This window comes from Mus pahari, chromosome 1 (assembly GCF_900095145.1).
Source record: "Mus pahari chromosome 1, PAHARI_EIJ_v1.1, whole genome shotgun sequence".
Lineage (NCBI taxonomy): Eukaryota > Metazoa > Chordata > Mammalia > Rodentia > Muridae > Mus > Mus pahari.
In genome coordinates, this window is record NC_034590.1 from 90462511 (window position 1) to 90478260 (window position 15750).

At 46.3% G+C, this 15750-nt stretch overlaps 1 protein-coding gene across 3 annotated transcripts in view; it reads left to right on the top strand.

Annotated features, from left to right (window-relative positions):
- Eef2k (eukaryotic elongation factor 2 kinase) overlaps positions 1 to 15750 on the top strand; it is a 65264-nt gene that overhangs the window by 6979 nt on the left and 42535 nt on the right. For all 3 annotated transcript variants that reach the window (XM_029543815.1, XM_021195316.2, XM_029543820.1), the window contains one exon: positions 9858 to 10176. In XM_029543815.1, coding sequence (XP_029399675.1) covers positions 9934 to 10176 — 243 coding nt within the window. In that variant the 5' untranslated portion in view covers positions 9858 to 9933. The remainder of the gene's footprint in view (positions 1 to 9857; positions 10177 to 15750) is intronic.

The following is a 15750-nucleotide window of genomic DNA, read 5'->3' on the forward strand; positions in this document are numbered from 1 at the left end:
TTTTTTTTTTTTTTTTTTTGTCTTTCTTCTCTCTCCTTCTCCACTGGTCTCAAGCCCAGCTACAAGGAAAATTTTTATAGAGAAGGGAAGGCGGGCTGAACTTATGGGTTCATTTATGTAGAATAGGTGAGTAGATGAATACTATAGCCCCAGCTGCCTTGCTTCTTTAGGATTTGGGGGTTTGTTTGTTTGTTTAGTATTTTCTGTGTATGAGTGCTTTGCCTGCGTGTGAGTTGCCTGGTACCTAATGAGGTCAGAAGAGGGTGTCAGATCCCCTGGAACTAGAGTTAGGGATGGTTATGAGCCACCATGTGGGTACTGGGAATTGAGTCTGGGTCCTCTGCAGGAGCAACAAGTGTTCTTAATCACTGAGACAATTTTCCAGCCCAGTTTTGTTTTTATTTAATTTATTGTGTGATTCTGAAGATGAGACCCAGGACCATGTAAAGGCTAGACAGTACTTATCTACCACCTAGCTGTACTTCGGGCTCGCTAGTATTTTTAAATCATATGGAAATAGGGACTGGGGAGATAGTTCAGTTGCTGTGCAAGCATGAGGTCTTGGGTTCAAATCCTCACCACCCACATAAAAACCGAGTATAGGGATTTGATCAGCAGTAAGAGTTCTTGGTACTCTAACAGGAGACCTGGCTTTGGTTCTCAGCACCCACATGGCAGCTCACAACCATCTGTAACTCCAGTTCCAGAGGACTCAATACCCTCTTCTGGCTTTTATGGGCACAAAGCACACACATGGTGCACAAATATTCATACAGTCAAATATTTATATGCCAGGTTTTTGTCTCAAGTCAGGAGGGTGAGGCAGAAGTGGGCCATCTTGGGAGTTCACCCTGTTTATTAGCTATGGTTAGAGTTCTTGCTAGCTATCTGCCTATCAAGTACCACACACACACACACACACACACACACACAGAGAGAGAGAGAGAGAGAGAGAGAGAGAGAGAGATCCTGGCTTCCAGAGAATAGCTGTCCCCCGAGGACCCCTGAAGAATCTTGGCTTTGCTGCTACCTGGACAACCAGGTCCCCTCTGGCTGGGACTTGAGGCTCAGCCTCGAAATTTACAAAAATGAAGATGAGTCTTGTGCTGGAATCACAGCCTGAACTAGAGAGCTAACAAACAGTTACGATTCCACATCCCAGGTTGATGATCTGGCGGGGGGGTGTGGGAGAGAGAGAGAGAGAGAGAGAGAGAGAGAGAGAGAGAGAGAGAGAGAGAGAGGATGTAGAACTCTCCGGAGAAACTTCTCCTCTTGTGGGTACCCGAGTGAGTAACTTCTGGAAATGTCTCATTTCCTGTAAACTGGGGTCTCTCTCCTTCCTTGGGTTTGGGAATCCATAAAAGATTGAGTTTGCCAGGAGGTTGAGGGTCAGAACTGGAGTGTGGGGCTGAGGTAAAGTTCCGGTACCTGTCTCATGTACAGAATGAGGTCAGCCACCATGCTACAACTCTGCATTGAGGCTAGTTTTCCTAATGTGTCCCTAGCAGGGCATCTTGTCGTAAGGAATGTGACCTTTTATGCTATTGCTGGAGCCAGTATAATTAGCAACTTTAAGTAAGGAGGGAAAAAAGGAACGCTAATAAATTATCACCTTATGGGTTTCGATATCAAAGTCTGGTGTCTGTGGGTCTATGACGAGGATGCTGCCCCATGATAGGAGACCTATGGGCTGTGCCTTTGCCAACCTCAGGGTTGTACCTCATGGCCAACCTCACAGCTCCCTAGACTCCAGCAACTGCATCTGCATTCTAGCCAGAAGAAGGGGAACAGTGGAGATTCTCCCCCTTTAAAAGTCTTTCCCTGCTGGGGCCAAGGAGAAGGCTCATAAGGTAGAGGCACCTGCCACTGAGCCTAATGACCTGTGTTCAGGCCCTGGAACCCACAGGGTAGAAGGGAACTCCCGCTTGTGTCTCCCGACCTCCAGGTGCATTTGGTAGAGCACCCCTGCCCCAGGTTAAACAGATGAATGTTAAACCACCAACAGCCAACGAACCAACCCTTCCCCAAGTGCTGTACACAGCCCTTTCTGCTTGTTTCATCAAGCTCAGCCTGGGTGTGTAGCGATGGGAAACCATTCCCACAGAACTGATAAACCTCCCCTCTGAAGAGAGAGGCTCAGAAAGCTATAGGATTCACGGGGCTCCTGCCAAACTTATACAGACTGTGAGCAGTTGCTGGGGGAACAGACACTGCAGCCAGCAAGGCAGGCCACAGGGTAGGCAAGGGGCTCAGGGTTGCAGCTTTCCTGAGTCCTCAACTGTGCTGGGGCTAGCTTTAGATGATGCAGCTGCTGCTCCTGTAAGTCACCAAGCTGAACTTGGGGTGGGGGTGGGGTCATTTCTTTGGTCTATCATCACTGCCCTACCGAGTGAGTGAGTAGACAGTGGGTCAGGTCTCCCCAGGAAGTCACACAGCTCAAGGTCTTGTCTAGCTGTAAAAAAGTCTGGGAAGTGGAGCCCTTATTTGAGAGACTGTGTACTTAGCTCTGTAGGAGCCAACAGTGTTGACAGTTGACAGGAGTGGCCTCAGGCTTCCTAAGAGCAGATTCGTGACAATATGAAACCCACAAGACTGGGTTCACTCGGTTCTGGTTCTGGATGCGTATGTACCAAGTGCCTTCTGGGAGAAGGCACAGTGCCAGGCAGTTACAGCTGGTGTCAGCGGCAGCTCCGGGTTCCAGGGTCAGGAGGGTGTTTATCTGTGGTTCCGTCTCATGGTTCCATCTCAAGACTTCTGTGAGCTGGCTGTGGAACCACAGTTGAGGCCACTTCCCTACTCAGTGGCTGGCTGCCACAGCTGAGCAGTGGGGGAGGGGTGGTCAGGTAAGGGTTGGCTGACGAGAATGGCCAGATCACAGCGACAGAGCCTTGATCTGCCCCAAGTTCTGCAGCTCAGTCCGGAGCCACACTTCCTGGTGCCACAGCTGAAGCCATGGGCATGTCACCTTCCTGTCCCCCCTTCCCCCCTTTCCCCCAAGCCAACGGCTGGCCGGCTGGCCGAGTCTGCTGGCAGTTACAGGCACCACACTGTTCAGGTCTGTAAGACTGACTAGGACAGAGCAGGCACTGGGGCTAGGAGCTGCAAGAAGCGCTAAAGAGGATCAGGTGACTCTGGCATCGTCCCAAGCTGGTGACTGTCCTGCCCTGAGGGTAAAAATACGAACTTGGCAGCTGACATGAGGTTTCAAACTGGAGTCAGGAAGTCAGTGTGTGGCTAGCATGTGAAGGAAGAGGCTAGAGAGAACAAAACCAGCAGCCCAGAGTGGACTAGAACAAGGGTACGTTTTTTTTGTCAAGGAAGGCAAATTCCTGGGCTTTGGGATTTTAATTTCTATTTTAGGAGCGTGTTCTGAGTTAGAATGTAAAAGTCTGTCCTGTTTCAGTAGCAGTTAAGTGCCAAAGCCGCAGAGGAAAGAGATAGATGGCTTAGACAAAAGCTGAACATTAGGCCAGGTCGAGGCAGGCGGGTCTCTGAGTTCGAGGCCAGCCTGGTCAATAGAGTGAGTTCCAGGACAGCCAGGGCTACACAGAGACACTGTCTCAAAACAGGCTGTAGAGATGGTGAATGGGACAAAGCATTTAACCACACAAGCTTGGCAGCCTGAGTTTGATCATCGGGATCCATGGAGTGGAAAAAGAGAATCAACTCCTGACGGGGACCTGTGGCCTCTACACACAAACTGTGGCAAGCATGTTCCTCCTTCCAGAGAGAGACAGACAGACAGACAGACACCTGGCTCCAAGTGATCCTTCTGGCTCAGCCTCCTCCTAGCTGCCGGGATTACAGGCATGTGGCACCTCGCTTATTGGGAAATTTTTAATGCACACAGAAACGTTCTTCCCTTTGTCATTTGACAGAAATAGGATTAGCCTAAAAACCTGGTCATCTGCATCTTTCAGACTTAAGCAGTTTTTCTTGGCTATCTTTTGTTTTCCAGATAATAGTTTTACTGAAATGTATAATTTGCACATCATAATCTACTCATTTCGAGTGGGCAGTTCTCACTGTAGTGACAGAATACCAACATACCACAATCAGCTTAGAACCTTCCTTCAGTAGTCATTCCTCATTTCTCCTGCCCACCCTTCTCCTCTCAGCAGCCTCAGGCAAGCTCTAGTCTACTTCTGCTTCCATAGCTCTGCTCTTCTGGGCATTTCACAGAAATCAGGTCAGGCCATACAAGTCTTCTGCTTCACATATAGCTTCATTCAGTATTTTTTTTAATGCTGAGACACTTTCCTTTATATGAATATGGATATATGTGTACACACATTCATACACACACACACACACACACACACACACATACGATTTCTGTGTGTAACAGTCCTAGCTGTCCTGTAACTCATTCTGCACACTTCTGCCTGGTATGACTATGCCTTTTTTTTTTTTTTTTTAAATCTCCTCATTGCTTGATGGATACTCACTTGTTAAGAATATGCTGCTGGGCGTGATGGTAAACACCTTTAATCCTGGCACTCAGAGGCAGAGGCAGGCAGATGTGTGTGAGTTCAAAGCCAGCCTGATCTACATAGCAAGTTCTAAGCAGCCAGTGCTAAAATGAAAAGAAAGGAAGGGAGAAAGAGAGAAAGAAAGAAAGGAAAGAAAGAAAGAAAGAAGAAGGGGTGGGGAAGGAAGGAGAAGGAACAGGGGTGGTACTGTTCAGGCAGTGGTGGCGCACGCCTTTAATTCCAGCACTCAGGAGGCAGAGGCAGGTGGATCTCTTTGAGACCAGTCTGGGCTACAGAGAGTTCCAGGACAGGCAGGACTACACAGAGAAACCGTGTCTCGAAGGAACAGACAAGAATGGTGCTATGAACATTTTATAAAAGTTGTAAAACTTGCTCTCCTCTCGCTCTCCTCATCTTCTCCTCACTCTCTCCTCTTACTTTCTAGCCTTTCTTCTCTCTCTCCTTTTCCCCCTTCTTTCCTCTTGGCCATGGCTGGTCTCTCTCTTTCCACCTTTTCTCCTCTCTCTCCTTCTCCCCTTTCTACAATAAAGCTCTAAAACCATAAAAAAAAAATTGTAAAAACTTGACTTTTTAAATTGCACGTGTTCATACTTGATGTGTGTGGGGGGGGGCAGGGAGCGGGGAAACATGCGCACATGGTGAGTTTGTGGAGGTCAGAGGACAATTGGAGGAGTCAGTTCTAACGATTGAATTCTCACGGCCAGACTTGTGCAGGAAGCATATTTACTTACAGAGCCATCTTGCTAACCCACTCACCCCCCAAGCCCCCGCACCGTGTGTGTGTGTGTGTGTGTGTGTGTGTGTGTATGTGTGTGTGTACACGCACCTACACATGCTGAGTGCAAATGTGCCTGTGGAGGCCAGATGAGGGTGTCAGATCTCTCAAGCTGAAGTTACAAATGATTGTGAGCCAGAAATGGGTGCTGGCTAGAGACTGAACTTTGGTCCAAGAGATTTTGCTTGCTTTGTTTTGTTTTGTTTTGTTTTTTGAGACAGTGTCTCACTTTCTAAGCCTCAGCTAGTCTAAGCCTGTGTCTTATTGTCTCAGTTTCTACTTTTTTTGTTTTTGTTTTTGTTTTTGTTTTTTGTTTTTTTGTTTTTTGTTTTTTGAGACAGGGTTTCTCTGTATAGCCCTGGCTGTCCTGGAACTCACTCCAGGACACCAGGCTGGCCTCGAACTCAGAAATCCGCCTGCCTCTGCCTCCCAAGTGCTGGGATTAAAGGTGTGCGCCACCATGCCTGGCCTTGTCTCAGTTTCTAGAAGACAGACATTTCTAGAGGAATGCACTACCTGGCCTGACTCCAGACAAATGATTCTTCAAATCCTTTGGCCATTTTTATTGTGTCTATTATTGAGTTGTAAGAGTCCTTTGTAGAGTCCCATATTGAGTTTGTGATTTGAAAGTTTTCTTCCCATTTCTTGGGTTGTCTCCTTTCTCTTTCTTTCTTTCTTTCTTTCTTTCTTTCTTTCTTTCTTTCTTTCTTTCTTTCTTTCTTTCTTTCTTTCTTTCTTTCTCTTTCTATGTTTGTGCCTGCCATGTGCGCCCAACAGACGCCAGAGAAGAATATCAGCTATTCTGTAAATGCACTTACAATTCTCTCTCTCTCCTTCCCTCCCTCTTTCTCTTTTAGATTTACCTTTTATTTTATGCGTATGAGTATTCTGCCTGCCTGTGTGTATGTGCACCCCCATGTATGTCTGGTCAGAAGAGGGTGTCAGGTCCCCTGGAACTGTAATTATGGATGGTTGTGAGCTACCATGTGGGTGCTTAGAACTGAACCCCGGTTCTCTGCAGAATGCTCTTAAACACTGAGCCATCTCTCCAATTCCTCCTCTTGTAGATTGGTGTCCTTTAACACGCACAAGTTTTTAATTTTAATTATTTATTCTTTGTTCCTGTTCTTTGGCTGTTATGTTGAAGAAATCTTGTTTGTGGTGTCAATTTGCCTATAACCTAAGGACCTTGGAGGTGGCAGTAGCAAGGAGATTGTGAGTCAAGGCCAGCTCATGTAGACAGCAAGTTAAAGGACAGTCTGTGCTATATATAGTAAAACTTATGTCAAAGATAACCAAGGCTAGGCTGCAGCTCAGTGCTGGAGCTCTTGTGAGCATGTGCAAGGCCCTGTGAGCCATTACTGGCACCACTCGCACTGCTGCTCCCAAGTCTTTGCTTAGGCCAAGATTACGAGGATGTCCTGTGTTGCCTGAGTCTAGGATAGGATTCAGGGGCTCTCAGCCTATCTGTTAAAGATGATTCTTGGCAAATTCAGTCATCTTGGCATCTGGCTGAAAGTCAGTTTGACCCTGTGAGTGCAAGACTGTCATCCTACAGTCTTGCTGCACTGTCTTCTAACCATCTTTGTGTGTCCCTGGGTTCTAGACCTCCCTGTCTCTAGCTATCATACAGTACCTCATTGTGTAGAAAAAAATAGTGTAATTTATATGAGAAGCCTTCACTGATGGACATTTGGGGACATTAGCGATTTTTTTGCTGTTACTAATGAAACTTTCAGGGGACCGTTGTGAGGGTGTTTGTTCATTTATTGAGGAGAAACGTATCAAACATTTTGTCTGTGCCAGGCATTTTCTAAGCCAGTCAGTGGGCTTATAGATAATAGAAGGAAAATGGCCTGCAAGATGGCTCAACAGATAAAGCCACCTGCTACTCAGCATGATGGCCTGTTCCATCCTGGGGGCCACCTGGTAGGACAGGGCCCATCGACTCCTGCACTGTGTTCTCTGACCTCTATTCCTGTCTGTGGCCATCACACACCTGTGCATGTACACATGTACACACAAAAATTAAGTATAAAGCTCACTTTAAAAGATGGAAGTCATACCTAGCACTGCTTGGGTGACCAAGAACTTGATACTAGGTAGCCTAGGGACCTGGGGTAAAACCAAATACTACTGTTCTAAGAAAAAAAAAAAATAACAACACAATGACCCCTAATTTATTCCTATAGTCAGAAATCAGTGTCTTGCTCAGCCACTGTCGGAGAAGCTTCCTGTATCAGATGGGAACAGATACAGAGACCCACAGATAAACATGCAGAGTAGAGACTGTGCGACCCTCAGCTCTACGTGGGACGTCTCTGTGACATCCCTCCCCTCAGTGCTCAGGGAGCCCCAGGAGTGTAAGAGCCGGAGAGGACGGAGAACACGGAGAAGCCAGGCCCTCTACGCCACATGATCAAAGCTCATATGAACTCGTAGACGGAAGCAGCGTGCACAGGGACTGCACGGGTCTGTACCAGGTCCTCTGTGTCTATATCATGGCCCCAGGTAGTGTGTTTATGGGATTCCTGAGGGTTGGAATGAGTGGGTTTCTGATTCTTGTGCCTTCTCTTCCTTCGGCTCTTCTCCTGTCTGTCTTGTCCAACTCCACCAGGATGGTTTTTAGTTTTTTTCTTACATTTTATTTTGTTATTTTTTATTATTATCCCTTAGAAGCCTGATTTTTCTAATGAGAGACAGAAAGGAAGTGGATCTAAGGGAGAGGAGGAGGGGAGGGAGGAGAGACCGTAGTCAGGCTATATTATTGAGAAAAGAATCTATCTTCTTTTTGTTGTTGTTTTCTCAAGCATCTTTTTAAATTAAATTTATTTTTTTCCCCTTTACCACAGAGCTTCCTCTTCTCCCAGAATCCCCTCACACAGGTCCTCTCCCTATTTCCTCTTCCTCTTCTCTTTTGAGAAAAAGCAACCCTCCTCTGGTGTCAAACCCCACCCCTATCCTAAAACTATCCCCACACACACACACTTCACCCCCCCACACACACACACACATCAAGTCACTGAGGGACTAGATGTATCCTCTCCCACTGAGACAGTCCATTTAGGGGCTCAGGAACTACAGGCAGGCAGGCAACAGGCTCAGGGACAACCCCTGCTCCAGTTGTTTGGAAACTGCATGAAGACCAAGCTGCTCATCTGCTACATCTGTGCAGGGGCCTAGATCCAGCCCAAGCTTGCTTTTTGGTTGGTGATTTAGTCTCTGGGAGTCACCAAGGTCCAGGTTAGTTGACTCTGTTGGTCTTCTTGTGGAGTCCCTGTCTTCTTCAGGTCACTCAATCTTTATCCCAACTCTTCCACAAGACTCCTGACGCTCTGTCTACTGTTTGGGTGTGAGTCTCTGCGTCTCTTTCCATTGACTGCGGGGTGGGGCCTCTCAGGGAACATTAATGCTACGCTCCTGTCTGCAAGCATAGTGGAGTGTCATTAATAGTGTCAGGGATTGGTTCTTACCCATGGACTGGATCTCAGTTTGGGGCAGTTGTTGGTCGGCCATTCGCTCAGTCTCTGCTCCATCTTTGTTCCTGGTTGTTTTTAATTTTTTTTTTTTTTTTTTTTTTTGGTTTTTTTGAGACAGGGTTTCTCTATGTAGCCCTGGCTGTCCTGGAACTCACTCTGTAGACCAGGCTNGCCTCGAACTCAGAGATTCGCCTGTCTCTGCCTCCCAAGTGCTGGGATTACAGGCGTGCACCACCACGCCCGACTTTTAATTTGCTTTTTTGAGATAGGGTTTCTCTATGTAGTCTTGGCAGTCCTGAAATTCCCTCTGTAGACCACACTGGCCTCGAACTCACTCAAAGCTTCTACCTCACTGACCGCTGGGATTAAAGGTGTTCTCACTACCACCTGGCAAGAATAAAAGGGAAAAAATAAAAATAAGATAATAATAATAAAAGGGGAAAAATAAATGTAAGAAAAAAAAGTACACAGGACAATTTCAACCCGGGAAGGTCATTGAGAAGAAAATAAAAACAGAAGAAATTTGGAGATTTCTCTGAAGTGGCATCCTTCGGGCTGCCAACCCAATGGTGAGAAATAACACCGTTCAGAAGGTTCTTCCAGGCACGGGAACAGCAGTACAAAGGCCTGGATGTGGGGATGCACTTGCTGTGTTCTCTGAATGGAAAAAACAAAAACCAGTGTTCCCTGGAAGAGCAGCCAAGGCCCGAGGTCTATGGCAGGGGTCCAGGGCCCCAGCTGGTATGGCCTTAGCAAAGCATGCATTGTTGTCCACAAATGAGGGGTTTCTGTCGGGTGTCAAGCCATGGAGTGATTCGATACTTTGTATATCCTTAAACAATAGCTGTGGTTGTTTGCAAGGTACTTCTGGTTTACAAGCACTGGTCAAGGGTTCTCGGAAGTGAAATGACTGGGCCTATAGGCTTGGACATTTGAAATCGCCCCACATATTACATATTACATATAAACAATAAACATATTGTTTCCAACAGCCTCCCCAAAAGAGAGGGTTTTCATTCTGACGTGGTCATCCCCTCTGTCATGCAGGTACCTAGACAACCCTCATGCTCAGAGGCTGGCACCCACCCACTTCCTCTACTTCCTTTGCAGGACCATCCTTGCTGCACGTGCGCAGTAACTCTGGCTGCACAGCGGAGCCCTCGGATAACGCGGGCGCCCCTGCAACATGGCAGACGAAGACCTCATCTTCCGCCTGGAAGGTGTTGACGGTGGTGGGTGCTCCCGAAATGGCCATAATGGGGACTCTGACACAGACAGTGACGATGATGAGGGCTACTTCATCTGCCCCATCACTGATGACCACGTGTCCAACCAGAATGTCGGCTCCAAAGTCCAGAGCTACTATAGCAACCTAACGAAAACGGAGTGCGGCTCCACAGGGTCACCAGCCAGCTCTTTCCACTTCAAGGTGAGTGGCCACTTGTTCTGCGTTGTGTCCAGCACACCTGTTATGAGGGATGGGGAACTGGGGTCTCTGATTGATGTCTTGGTTGTCCCTAAACCCTGGCAGTGCATTCTGCATGGGGGGGTGGTTCTCGTTAATCTAGGAGGTGACTGTTGGTTTAAGGTATTTTCTTGCCACAGAGCAGTATTTTTCAAATAGATTGAACACCTTTTGGGGCTGTAGATGACTCTGCAGGTAAAGGCACTTATTGGTAAACCTGAAAACTCAAGTTGGATTCTAGAACCCACACAGGTTCCTGTAGGTTGCTTTCTGGCCTCTACAATTACTTCTCTTGGTTTGTTGTCGTTGAGACGGGGTCTCATTAATTATTAGCTAAGCTGATCATGAGCTTATGATCCTCTTGCCTCAGCCTTGGGAGTGCTGTGATTGCTGTGGGCTCAATATTATATATTTATATACTTTTTTTTTGAGATGGGTTTGTGTGTGTGTGTGTGTGTGTGTGTGTGTGTGTGTATGTAGTCTTGACTGTCCTAGAACTAGCCTCAACTCTGTAGACTGGGCTAGCCTTGAATTCACAGAGATCTGCTTGCCTCTGCCTTCCCCAAGTGCTGGGATCAAATGTGTACACCACTGCTGCCTATTTTTGGTTGGTTGGTTTGGTTTTTTTGTTTGTTTGTTTGTTTGTCTTTTGAGACAGGATCTTATGAAGTCTCAGAATCACTGTGTTGCCAAGATGACTTTGAACTCTTGAACCTCCTGTTACCACCTTCCAAGTGCTGAGATTATAGGTGTGGACCCCAGTGTTGGATAATCCACCCTAATCCATGAGCAGTGTATTCTAAGACTTCAGGGGATGTGTGAGACATGCATAGTGCCTGAGCCTCTGCCCTCTATACACTCATATCTATGATAAAGGTTTAAGTCATAAACTAAACACATTAAGAGATTAACAGTCACTAATAATAATAAAAAGTAATGCTGGGGGCGTAACTCATTGGTAAGCACTTGCTGCCCATATACAAGGCCCTGGGTACCATCTCCAGCACCACAAAGAACCAAACCAGAACAAACTAACTGTAAAGTTGTGGACATGCAGTCTCTCTCATTCCCTCTAGACACCGTATTGTACTGTGTACGTGTAGATGCATCTGTGCTATCTCACTGGCCACAAGTAACTGAAACCAGAGATGAGGAAGCCACAGATAAAGGTGACCACTGTCCACACCCTTCACACACACAATGGCATAGTGACTGTTGGTTTTGCTGATGGACTTCCTGTGAAGTGCTCATTAGTATTTTGGTAAGCATGGATTTAGGTCTGGAGATGCAGCTCAGTTGGCAGAGTGCCTGCCCAGCACACATCAAGTCCTGGGCTCCATCCCTAGCATCATGTAAGGATCCCAGTATTTGAGAGGTGGTGGAAGCAGGATGATCAGAAAGAAGTTCAAGGCCACTCTCAGCTCTATCTCAGGTTTGAGACCAGCCTGGGACGCGAGTCCTTGTCTTTAAAAATTACAAAATAGGCTGGAAAAATGGCCCCTCTGCTGAGAAAGCACCCAGCTCTTGCAAACAAGCCAGGTCTGAAGGCCAGCACCCTCTTCAGCCTGCTCATCGCTGCCTAGCTCCAGCTCTAAGGGACCTAGTGCTTCCTTCTGACCTGGGCGCCCTCGTACACACCTGGCATATACATGCACATACATAAAAAATTTACAGATTGATCTTTAAAAAGACAAAACAGACAAAAATATGTATTGGACCTCATGCTTTTATTGAAAACCATTCAATGGGCATGCACTTAGGCATTGAATTACATGCTTTAATTCAGTTGCATTTATTTATGGCCAACAACATTTTTTGATATTAGCTGAGTTCTGAGAGGCAAACAGTTGTCTGCCATTCTCTCCTGGCCTCAACAGGGGCAGGCTGAATTCTTGTTAACTATTATTTTTGAAGAGGCACCTTATATCGTGTGCATACTGTAGGGGTTTAATATTTAACACTTCCCTTTCTGATTCTCTGTTCCAGTATATGGCGCTAACCATTTATCACTGGGTAATTACTGGAGCTAGACTACATGCTTGGCTCGTATAGGTCCTGGGTTCCATTCCCAGCACACACAATAGTCCTTTGCATTAATTAACCACCCTCTCCCAAATCTGTTGACTGATACAAACTCACTTTGAAGTTCTCTGCCTTGGATCTTGCCAGTGTTTGAAGGAACAGACGCAGGAAGCAACTCTCCCCTGTGACCCTGAGTCAGAGGAATCCCCTAGACCCTTAGAGACCTAATCTTCTGATTCATGGCTTCAACATAGAGAAGAATTTCAGGATTAGCCAGTTTATGAAGCAGGATTGGTTTTGGTCTTTGCTTTTAGAAAGGGTCTCACCATGTAACTCTGGCTGGTCTGCAATTTGCTGTATAGACTAGGGTGGCCTCAAAATGGTCGAGATCAGTCTGCCTCTGCCTTTCCAGTGCTGGGCTCAAAGGTGGGCACCACCACCATGCCCAGCAGGGTTGGGGCTTTTAATAAAGGTTTGAGGTTTTTGGTCTTTTTGTTTTGCATATATGTGTGTAGTATACATGTAAACATGTGTGTGATTGTGTGATTAGGTGTGTGTGTGTAAAAAGACATTGGATATCTCTTTCCATCATTGTCTGTTTTGTTTATAGAGGCAGGGACTCTGAATTCTACTGCTTCTGGCTAGCTAGGTTTCGCCAAGGATCCCTTGAGGTCTGGGATTACAGGCGGCTGCCATGCCTGCATGGCTTTGGACAAGGATGCTGGAGACTCACTTTGCCCAGCCCTGATAAAGATGACTTACTATAGGCTTCAGCCTCAGGGTGCAGAGAAAGAGAGGGGCTCAGACAGAGCTGAGAGCTTGAGTGTGGGTGGGCTTCAGACAGACAGTATACAGACAGACAGATGGAGGCGCATGCCCAGCCTTAGGCACCAGCTGCTGTGAGAGATGAGATTTCCTGCTTTAGGCACCTGGTGCTCAGCTCTCTGTATTGTTTTGTTTTGTTTTGTTTTCTGAAGTCATTTGTTGGGTTTAGGTGAGGTTTGAAGGGTCGCTTAGAAATGTAAAGAGATCACTGGGTGTTTCCTGAGGGGCCCTGCAGGGTTACAGTTGATAATGTAAAAGTCCATCACAGGGCTACAGAAAGCAAGACATCTATCTTCATTGTAAACAGTTTTGTTGGAGATCTTCTGGGAGACGTTTGGGGGAAAGGATAGAAGTTCTCTACCCAAGATCCTGTGCATTCAGGTCTAAGCCTGGGACATCGTTACTTAGTATAAGATCTCTCTCTCTCTATGAAAGGAAAGTTAACTCTATAGGAGCAGCTTGTACAGGAAATGTTCACTGTTGGGGGAGGTTCCTGACTCTCAGCTGATGAGAGTTTTATTTTAACGGCTCCTGGGTGAGCGCTCCTTTCCCTTCCCACAACCCATAGTTTCTCTTTCTATCTTGCCTCAAAATCTGTATAATAATAAACAAAAAAGTTAAAACATAGTGCTGATAACCCTTGTTTAATTTGGTCATTGTACACAGTGAATTGCCATTAGAAGCAAGATACCTGTTACTACATTGAGATGCGCAGTGAAAACTGTCCTGTGACTTCAGAATTTGCTTGTTTTGTTGTTGTTGTTTTCAGAATTTGTTTGTTTGTTGTTTTAGAAAATTTGTCATTTTAGTTCTTACAGACATTGGGTAGTTTGTTGTTGTTTTGGTTTTTGTTTTTCCTTCTCAGGGCTAGAGTTCTAGGTTAACTCGCTCTCCAGCATGTAGCTCCAGAAATAAGTCAGGCTCCTCTGGGTTTGTGGGGCCCCTGAAGGGCGGGCAGGTTCCAGTTTATCTTGCGTCCCATCCCAAGGCAGCTTTGCTACACTCCCAGTGGCTCAGCACTCCACCTCAAGCTTCTCCCTTGTCCCGGCTTCCATCTCCAGAGACAGCTAGAAGGGCTCAGTGTGCAGCCAGCTCCAAAGCCCAGGCAGGGAGAGGGGCCTCTTTAAATGACACATCATGGTTCTAACAGAGTGACATTAAAGTGAGTGAGTGGCATTATTATGTAACTGTCTTAAAAAACACTATCTGTGAATATTTCAGGTTCTAGGGATGTGGCTCAGAGGGAGGATGCCTTCCTAGCAAGGCGTGGCCCTGGTTTTCATCCTCAACACTCCCCCACTCCCTAAGCTCAACCAGTTAGGCTAAGCTACCACCCATCCTTAATACAGCAATTAAAGAGAGGGAGTTATTCGGTGCAGCCACACTGTGCAGGAGAACAAATAAGAGGTCCAGTGACTCCTAAGTCTGTCTCTGGGGCTCTGACGCATGAAGTTTAGGTTTAAATAGACGGCTAGAGGTAGGAATAACTTATCAGCCCTGCCAGAAGTCAAAGGTCACTGACCCAGTGTCTCTTGGCTCTGGTGTGTCTGCAAGCTGGTCTGTGTCAGAGCTGTGTGACATCTCTTCCTGGGAAGAAGGCCTCTGCTCTGGCTGCCACCTGGGATTTAGCCTTCCCCTTTTTCCAGCATGGGATTCCTGGGGAAATTTTAATTCTTGGGAGTTCATTATTTTGATAACATGATAAGACAGCATCTCCCTTTAAATGGTCTTCTCTCTCTCCAGGACAGAACCTCCTGCTTTGCTTAGGAAGCACTCTGCCACTGAGTTGTGTCCCCAGCTCCCAAAAAGTTTAAGAAAAACTAGTGCAGTATCACCCGGGCACATCCCCTCCCCTCAGAAACAAATCCCCAGATAAGTTCTTCTTCGAACTCAGTTCTCTTCAAGGTTGAGTTCAGAATCTGGGAGCAACATCTGGATTCAGTTCACCCCACTACATACCTCAAAAGCTCCTAGAATTTGCTTCCCTTTGCATGTCCCTGCCTAAAACCTGTGGGTCAAAAACCCCTTGTGGGGGTGCTATATCAGATATCCTGCATGTCTGATATTTACGATTCCTAACAGTAGCAAAATTACAGTTAGGAAGTAGCAACGAAAATAATTTTATGGTTGGGGGTCACCACAGCATGAGGAACTGTATACTAAAGGGTCGAATGAGGCATTAGGGAGGCCTAAAACTTTTTTTTTTTTTCTTTTCTTTGGCCTAAAACTTCTAACTGAAGCCTCTGTCAGTGAAACCTCCAGTCTTAAGCTCTGCAGAGTCCCCTCTGTGTTCCCTTGGGCTCTCAGCAGACTCCTCAAGCATCTGTCATGCTCAGTGTTACTCCATGAGTCAGCTCCTAATTGCAGGCAGGGGCTATTTGATAGCTCCACCATTCCTTTTACTTGTAGATAAATAAGAAGCACTTGGTAAAAGTTTGAACCAGGCACAGGGTGGATTAAGTCTTCATTGCTCACGGAATGTTGCCACCAGAGCAGGTCCAGGGAAAGACTATAGCTTAGTTTCCATCCTCATTTCCCTTGGCACTTAATAAAATTATAAATTATTTTATTTTATTTTTTTAATTTATTTACTGTTGGCATGGTAACCTGAGCTGTTGAACCAAAATGGCCTTCTGGCCTTCCTTCAAGAAACAGGCCCTACAGGTGGATTTCTGAATTCCAGGCCAGCCT